We start from the raw sequence: 9,189 nt of genomic DNA, 5'->3' as shown, positions 1-9,189 counted from the left end.
TGCCCGGCGGGCATGGGTCGTTCCAGCATGCGGCTGGGGGGCGGGACCAGGTGGGAAATTTAAAATATTAGGTAGTTTTAAATTTAAAAGTCTTGTGCATTAAAAAATACTTTTATATTCTCCAGGGAGGATAAACAACATGCTTTGGGGGGGAGTAATGAAGTTTCCCTTAGGGGTCTAACTAGGCCTTATTCAGCAAATGGCTTGTATAATACAGGAAAAGGGGGTAGTGAATTTGCACCCCTTTTCCGGCACCATACCAGGTGCTATGTCATTGTTCAACAGTTGTTAAGGTATAGGGCCCCACATCCTGCCGCCCATAAACAATGTGGATTTTTTATTTTGAGTGAGTTTATGGTAATCTTCAAAAGGACTCCAGATATCATATGCGGGGGTTTATTAGTACCCTTTACTCATTCTCAGAAAGAAGTATATGTTAAAAGACAACATTGCTAGATCACTAAAGATTTTGCTTTTTTAAGCAATTCTGAAACATCGTCAGTATCTTCGAGGATATGTCCGGCGATATAGGAACTAAGCTACACCCACATTCCACAATGTGATTGCCTTGTGACTCGAGAGCACATGGTACATGACAGAGCATGTAATTACAAAGTCATGACAAAGGTGATCTGCTGATCTGAGATACCTTTAATCAGGATACATACCTGCACGACAGGCCCAAGGTCCAGACTTCAGACTGGGCTGATCCTGGAATAGGAGCTAATACATTTTTATATGATGAAGAATCTGCTTCTTCTGCTTTGTCACATGTGTCTAAAGAAAAAACACAAGTATACTTTCTATACATATTACATTCTGGTTGTAGTTTTAATGAAACTATGTTTTCAATCTGACCCATTTATTATTTATCCAATCAAACAGAACATTGCAATACAGAATTGTTGGATGATCCCAATGAGATTTTAGCAGTCAGACTGTATCATGTATACTTGGCTTTGCACAATGATGATACACATCTGATTTCTTTTAGATCTGCTAACACCCATGTAGTGTATGGATCTGCCTGATCTGATATGAATGGAAATGATATTGTACAGAGGTTGCAATGTGTATAACCAGTGTGACTGAGATAGAAGTGTCTATTGGGGTTGGATTGAGGCAGTGTGGTGTAACTGTACCTTTTTGGCTGAGTTGACAATCAGGCCAACTTTTTTCATTTTTTTTTTAATTGCAACCAAACAAAATACAATAAAGAATGCAATATTACAAAAACATCATGATACATCAGTACAGAGTGCAGATTAGTATAACATGGATTTGAAGAAAAAAAAATGTATAAACATCTGTCTCAGTATTTTGATTTTATTATTGCACAGCGTTTTCCCTATCCATAGGTTTGGGTTATTGCTTTTTCATTTTTAACAAGAAAGAAGGGAACATTAGGGGGGAAAGGTGTTGAAGGCACAGCTAGGGGGAGGAGGTGAATAGCAATATAGTTACTTGCTCATACATGCTTAGACAAATCATGATTGTCTATTGTGATTAGAAGATTCATCTTGGAACGAGACAACCTTAAATTGGAATTAAATCTAAATCTAACAAATCTGCAATTAGACATGTTTTTTATTTTTACTGCAGGGACTGGTCATGTGTCTTCAGCAATAAAATAAACCTGCTTTGCAGCTTTGCAATGTCTTCTCATTCTGGTGGTGGTGCCGACATCTTCACCTGATCCTCCTCCAGGTTGAGGATCTTTGGCCATCTTCATTGTCCAGGTCGGAATGTCGTAAGTCCCACACATGAGCAAGGGGGTTTATTCCCTGCAGCCAGCTATACTGGGATTGTACATTGGGCTATGCATGCTCAGTATAGGGAAGGTTGTTCTAAATTTGTTTTATTGCAGAAGGGACACCACCTGCCTGACATAATCTGCTCACAATTTGCTAATATTTGAGTTTGGTTTTGCTTTAATTTCTTCCATACTGCTATTATCTCTATCCAGGGACAGCACTTTATTAGCAGTCATTATTTAGCCATTAGGAGCTCTGGTATAACAATGCACAATTGTGTATATGTATGAGTATACCTGTATGTGTCAATGTAGAGTTTCTCAACCAGGGCTCCTCCAGAGGTTGCTAGGGGTTCCCTGAGCAATGAGGAATCTGTGTCTCTCAGGTCAGATTAAGTGACACCAATGATCTTTGTGATATCTATAAGGCTGACATTCTTCCCACTGGCCATTCTTCCCACCATGCTGATATACTGTGAGCTGTGGATATAGTAGATAAAGTGGAGGTTCTCTGGGGACCTGAACATATTTTTTAAGGATCCCCCATGTTAAAAGGGTTCAGAGAAGTTTGTATCCATGTATTGTGGTTCTCTGTAATGCAGACAACTGTAAATGTACTTCAACACTTGTGAATTATTTGGCCCAAAACAAACAGGTATGGCACCCCTTTACTGAGACAGGGTTACTTTAGGTGTTCTTGGGGTAAATTCAGGGTTCCTAGATATTCTAGAAAATAGTTCTCCTCAGGGGAGTGATGGTTCCATGTCTGTTGCTGCACTTGTGATACCTGTGTGGGAGTAGGTAACAACCAATCACTGTTGTGCCGTTATTTTGGGATGTATAGGTTATTTTAGATCCCTGTTCGGTGGGTTGCAAGTGTTTTTTTTTTCAATATGGAACAGCTGAGTACTAGAGAGGGACCCTTCTGGAGCCATATCATGCTGATATGGTGGGAGATCATTTACCCTGAAGGCCTCAGTGGCCTGATCCATGAATATGAGATAGGAATGAGGGCCACTTATATAGGTTGAAACAAAAGGCCTGGTTTAATAAAGCTCCCCAAGACTGGAGAGGATACACATTTTCATAAGTAAAGCTGGGTGATCCAGAAAACCTGGAATGCATTTCTGAACCGGTATTTGCTATTTGTTAGCACATTTTTTGAATCCTGGACCAGATCCCTTCCAGGTATGCTTGATCACCCAGCTTCACTGATGAAAGCGTATCCTCTCCAGCCTTGGAGAGTTTTAACAAATCAGGCCCTTTGTCTCGACCTACAACAAGTAGGGGAATAAATATCTTTAAAAAGTAAGGGGAGATTTCCCTGTAGACAGATGCCCCCATACCTCCCAAGGTAAGTGTAGGAAACTTGATGTTTCTCTGCTGTTGTTAGGTTACAAGTTCATATTGTGTCCTTCCCCCAGCCTGTGAATGGACAGTAAAAGAAAAAGCAGCACACTGGTGAGCTTGCTTTGCTGTCATCCTTATCTCCCCTCCTGCCTGCATATGCCTTATACTACAGCACACCCATTCTCATCCAGAGTTCCCCCAGAGATTGCTAGGGGTTACTAAGGCTGGGTGAGACTGACCCTTCCAATCTCCACCTGCACAGTTTTGTGTAACCATCACGTGTTAAAGTCAGTGGTCACCAATGGTCTTTTCAGAGGGTGGTATCTGCTCACTGGTCCCCAATGTGAAAAGACACTATTAGTTCATTTGTGATTGTGACTGAAAAATGATGTTTTAATTAAGTGCACTGTAGTGTTAAGGACAGTAGAAGAAATGGTGCCTGGGATAAAGGTAACCTTTAAATCTATTGTGGTATACCCACCTATTGGGGTTTTATGTAATGATATATGTATACCACAATAATGAGCAGGTAAAATATAAACAATTTATTTTGAATCATTTAACATTACAAAAGCAATAACATTACAAAAGATGATTACTTTTGTAATTTTAAATTATTCAAAATAAATTGTTTATATTTTACCTGCTCATTATTGTAGTACACATATATATTTATATAAAACCCCATTTTGCAGGTGCCAATTTTTTTTTTTGATACACTGTATTGTTAAAACACTCTACCATATGTATCAAATGCTCCAAGGGGTTTGTTTATAAAGCAGTGAATCTGACATTCACTCAAACATCCCCTCGTGGGAGAATCTTCCAGGTTCATGTGTTTCAGTAGCAGCAGTTGACCCCCACCAGGGAATGTTTGAGCGAATGTCAGATTGCCAGTTTTAGAAATAGATTCCTCTGTATACTTCTTTCCACCCTGTTTCCCCAAAAATAGGACAGTGTCTTATAATAATTTTTGCACCAAAAAAAAAAAAAACCCCCCACAAGGGCTTATTTTCAAGGGATGTCTTATTTTTTTCATTAACAAGAATCAACATTTATTCTTGAACAAAAAAAAAAAAAATCAACATTTATTCAAATATAGTCATGTCATCATCTTCTGGAACATCATCACAACCCTCCATACCCCGAATTCCATCTTGAATTTCTTGTGACTCCATTTCCTTTAGAACCATTGGCCCCAATTTCTCATGTCTAGCAATAACGCTTTCCTTAACCTCCCAAGCGGTAAGCCAGAGTGGGGCTCGGGGTAAAAAAAAACAGCTGATAGTGGTAACCCCAAACCACACTCGGGGTAGCTAAAAAAAATTAAGACTTTCCTGGTCCCATTGGCGTCTACCAGTGTCCTGCCATCCTCTTTGTCCGATCTGTCCCCCGGCAAGTGCGCTGATGTTCCCGGGGATTTCCTGGTGATGTTGGTGCAGGCGGGAGCACGGCAGGAATCTCAAATGATTTTATATTGAATCCAATACAAAGTAATCATCATATTATATATAGTACTGTATAGTTATAATTTAGGTTTCAGTATTTTTGATTTATTTATGCACCCTTGTTGTAATAGATTTTCGTGTTTTTAATATAAAGTTTATTATTAAATTTATGAAATATTGGGCATATTTCGGTTATGCCTAAGAATTACAGACCTACAATGTAAAATACATTTTCATGAAAGACAATGTACCGCTTTTAGATCCGCACAGAAATGAACTGACCAGGAGGTTAAATGAGCATCTCTTGTCTATGTATTTATATATATTGTAGCTTATTTTCGGGGTAGGGCATATATTTCAAGCATCCTCGAAAATACGGAAAAATCATGCTAGGGCTTATTTTCAGGGTATCACCTATTGATATTCATAACATAGTGTGAGCTCTATGTATGAGTTTTTACAGCAATGGTTTCAAGAGAACTAAAAATTATTGTGGGGTTCTTCTGGGGTAAACAGGTTGAGAAAGGCTGCTTTAGTACACTTGATTAGCTCCTTGTGCTGCTTCTCTCCCCCCCATTCTGAGCTCTGTTTTAGAGTTTGCAAGAAGCAAACTCAATGTATGCATCAAAAAAAAAAATGAATGATGTATTCATGAATAAAGAGTTGTGTTATTTTATGTCTTTTATACCTGCCTAGAATTCAGTTTTAAATCTACTTGTATTATTATATAATCTGTGCAGTGTGTACATTGTATCCAGTGCTATGAAGAAATGATGTCAGCTTGCTGTATCAGCTGTGGGTTGTTCACCTGGGGGAGGGGGTCATGTGACTGCTGGTAAGGCTCATAGCATGTGATGCACAGTTTATTATTCCAGGCTGCATAGGGAGGTAGGAGTAGTGCCTGGGGTCTCTTTGTATAATCACAGCACTGCCAGAGCCTGGGAACAGACACACAATGGGGATCGGATCCTTCACTTCCAAAACCTTCCTTATACTCATCAGCCTGGTCTTTCTGGTAAGTCTTTCTTGAATATTATTATTAATATTTTTATTTTAGGAATTTTGAAATCCCAGCTAGAAATAGTTTTTTTCTGACATGTTGCCCTTTATTTTAGCCTTTTATTATATATTCTTTGCTGTTTAGTACATGGCACATGACCAAGTATAACCATACAATAGTAATTGGGTAATGCAGTGTTTTTAGGATTTACATGACCTCCCCTGGACATTGCTAGCCTATGCAAATACAAAGTTAATTGTCTATCTTCGGCATCAAGTGATTGTAACTTTTCTTCCTTTATTACATTGCTTTCTGATTATCTGGAACAAGCATGTGGCAATTGAAGTAGGAATTTCTCATCTGTATACATGTTTCAGGGCAGCAAGCAAAAGGTTTAGGCTATGTTTAGACTGGCGGTGGGGTTTGTGCTTCATCATACATCGTGGGTGGAAGGCTGAGTACTGGCAGCCCATAGAGAATGAATGGTGGCGGCAGTAATTGGTTCAGGTTCAACTAACTACCACCTGCTATCAAATGTGCAAATGCTGGTTCTTTAAGAACAGCAACACTAGAATTGCATGGGAACTGCTGATCAGAACATATCTTTTTCAGAACAGGATGGTCATGGGAGCCTATGAATAGCACTAAAGATTCCCGTTAATACCCATGCTGCCCATACATGGGGTAACTAATCAGCAGATGTAAATTGTCAGACCTGCACAGTCAGCATGTGTATGGACTGTTAAATCTCAAGCATGACTAATTTCCATGTTTTTGTGCAAACCTCAGTGTAGCTCACAGTATCTACCATCTATTATTATTATCATTAAACAGGATTTTTATAGTGCCAACATATTACACAGTGCTGTACATTAAATAGGGTTGCAAATGACACACAAATACATTTATGCCATGGACAATCCAAGTAAAACAAATGTTGTGGTTACAGACGTTAGGTCCAAATTGCATGTTGGCTATCTGGATTTTAGGAGAAACTTGCCACCAGTTCTCCTGGCTTTCCCTCTCTTGTGTCACTCCCTGCTGCCCCTTACGGTTTTGGTGATTGGTATGGGTAGTCAGGGAGGGGAATCTTCCCGATGGCTGCCATATGGGGGTGGGCATTAAGTGAGCAGATGTAGCCAATTGCCAATTATTAGTGAGTGTTAATGGTAAGGCATACCCCAACATATAGGGTACTGTGTCTTAAATTTTCTCCATTGTTAAAGCAATCTGTGTTTTATTTTTATTTTTTTTACTACTATGCCCATTATTCTAAAATCCCAAGAGAGAGTTCAGCTGTGTAGTTCAGGAGTTATATCTCTGTAGGGTCAATGATGCCAACCCCAAGTGTGAGGAACTTGCTCATGATATTCAAAAGAGGAAAAGTGAATAAGATTTGATAAGAAAAAAAAAAAAGTTGTGAGATCACTAACCTAATAAGAAGAACTGGGATATGCTGGAAGTTCCATAAATTACAGATGCGGGTGTGAAAAGTGCTGATCATGTGTAGATTGTTTAGTAAACCCTTTTCTCCTACAAAAAGAAACAGCAAATGGGTGAAAAAACATTTGTTACAACTGATCCTACTGGTCCACCACCACAACTTGCTCTGCTGTTCCACTGGCCTGGCACCCCGACTTGCCCGTAGAATTGTATAGGAATGTAAATCCAGTTTAAGGGAGACAAGACAGCAAGGTCTGTTTATCACATTTTGTTGACATTTACAGCTTCCCAGCAAAGGTTAAAAGTAGTCCTTCTGTTCGACTATTTTATATAAGGAAGGTACCGTAACGTTCCTTTTTTGAACAACTGGTCTAACCACATACAACCTGATTTTTAGTCAAACTTTAGCCTACATATTCTATGCGATAATAGTTGTAACATTCACACATATCTGTTGTTGTAAAAATACTAACTTCCCCTAAAAATATTCTGTAGTAAGGTTAAAGGGAAACTGCGCTTGTTTGTGGTTAGGCCCTTTTTAAGGTTTTATTTTTTGATGTAACTTACATCTGTTTTATTGATTGTATGTAAGTAAAAAACATTTTTACAACAAAAACATTAAAAAAGCGGGTTGGAAGTGAGTCATTCAGCTGTGTGTATAATCTGATCTTCACCTTTTGAACCTATATGCTATGTCCTTTGCTGACACAATTTAGTTATACCCTATTCAGATCTACACACATAGATTACAGCATGCCCAAATTGTGTATACTGTAAATAGTGCCTATTTAATCAGTGTATAATGATTATGTAAAAATTATGAAAGTTACCCCCCCCCCCCCCCCAATGTATTAATAGCAATGCTTTCACTGTGTCCATGCTGTAGAAGTGTGTATGACTCGGTACAAAGTACACAAGACACATCATTCACCCTGGTGTCACATGCTGGACTTTGTCTCACTTCCTTACAAGCATGTGACCAGGCAACTGCCAAACATCCAAGTTTATTGGATGCGTCAGATATCACAAAAGGTGAATAGTGGGACAATAAAACCATTCCCAGATACTAGATACCTAAACATACACTGAGCAGTATATATAGTTTAAGAGGACTGTGAAAAGTAAAGAAAACCTTTAATGTGAATGGGCCCTACATCTTTGACTAATGTGACAGTGGAGTCTGAAAACTGGTTTCTAGTTTCTGCTGCAACCTTAACATTCACATGGCATGTTGGCACTGTTGTGGTCAATAACAGGTTAATAAGTTGTTCTTGTAAAAGTGTGTATTTATCTCACAGCATCAAAATGGTAATTCTCTTCTGCTAAAGTGAAATATAGCTGTAGATACTGGAAGCATGAACTCATAAAACCTCCTTGGGTGGAAGTTATGACATAAATACCTATTTTTAAATTTTGCAGTGTTTTAGAATTTTTTTTTATTTACTTAGGTTGAAAAAGCATAAATATTTTGCATCCACATTGAAAGGAATATAATTTTGCTGAGTTTTGAATTTAAGTTGTTTTTGTGTTTTTGCTATATTTTGATGATAATTGAGTTGTGTCGAGATGTGAAAATAAAGATTTGAGACAGTATATAACTATATACGCTTAAGTCGCGTGTTGTGTTAATCACTGCTCCCAACGCGTTGAAAACCGAGGTCACGATAGAGAGGGAAATATTGGTCTGGGATCAATAGGAAATCGCCTTAACACACATTAAATGTTCCATAGATGCCATGGATTTCACATATTGCACTGATGGAAGCTAACCAGCTATAAATGTTTGCATGACTTTCTCCTTATCTCAATAAACTGCACAATTGAAGAAGTTCCGTCCATGAGAATGAATATAAGAAGCCTTTCACTTCCTCAAAATACAAACTATAGAGGTTAACTATTTGCTGCTTTTCCTGTGCAGGTGTTTCAGTTCTTTAGGCAAAGTAAGATGTAAATGTTGATGGCAGTGTACAACCTAAACTATTTACTTCATCTCTGTAAATGCACAGTTTAAGCTTTAAAAATGCTAAAAAAAGTCCAAAAAATACCTGAAAACTTCTGTTTGCATGGACGTGGCGGAACTGTTTGCATGGACGTGGCGGAACTGTTTGCATGGACGTGGCGGGACTGTTTGCATGGACGTGGCGGGACTGTTTGCATGGACGTGGCGGGACTGTTTGCATGGACGTGGCGGGACT

The 9,189-nt window shown here is 38.7% G+C and overlaps 1 protein-coding gene across 1 annotated transcript in view; it reads left to right on the top strand.

Annotated features, from left to right (window-relative positions):
• The first annotated feature begins 5,406 nt into the window (after positions 1-5,406).
• LOC140334229 (tetraspanin-36-like) overlaps positions 5,407-9,189 on the top strand; it is a 10,969-nt gene continuing 7,186 nt past the window's right edge. The window contains exon 1 of the mRNA XM_072416451.1: positions 5,407-5,566. Coding sequence (XP_072272552.1) covers positions 5,507-5,566 — 60 coding nt within the window. The 5' untranslated portion in view covers positions 5,407-5,506. The remainder of the gene's footprint in view (positions 5,567-9,189) is intronic.

This window comes from Pyxicephalus adspersus, chromosome 6, assembly GCF_032062135.1.
Source record: "Pyxicephalus adspersus chromosome 6, UCB_Pads_2.0, whole genome shotgun sequence".
NCBI lineage: Eukaryota > Metazoa > Chordata > Amphibia > Anura > Pyxicephalidae > Pyxicephalus > Pyxicephalus adspersus.
This window is presented reverse-complemented; position numbering and strand designations above follow the sequence as displayed.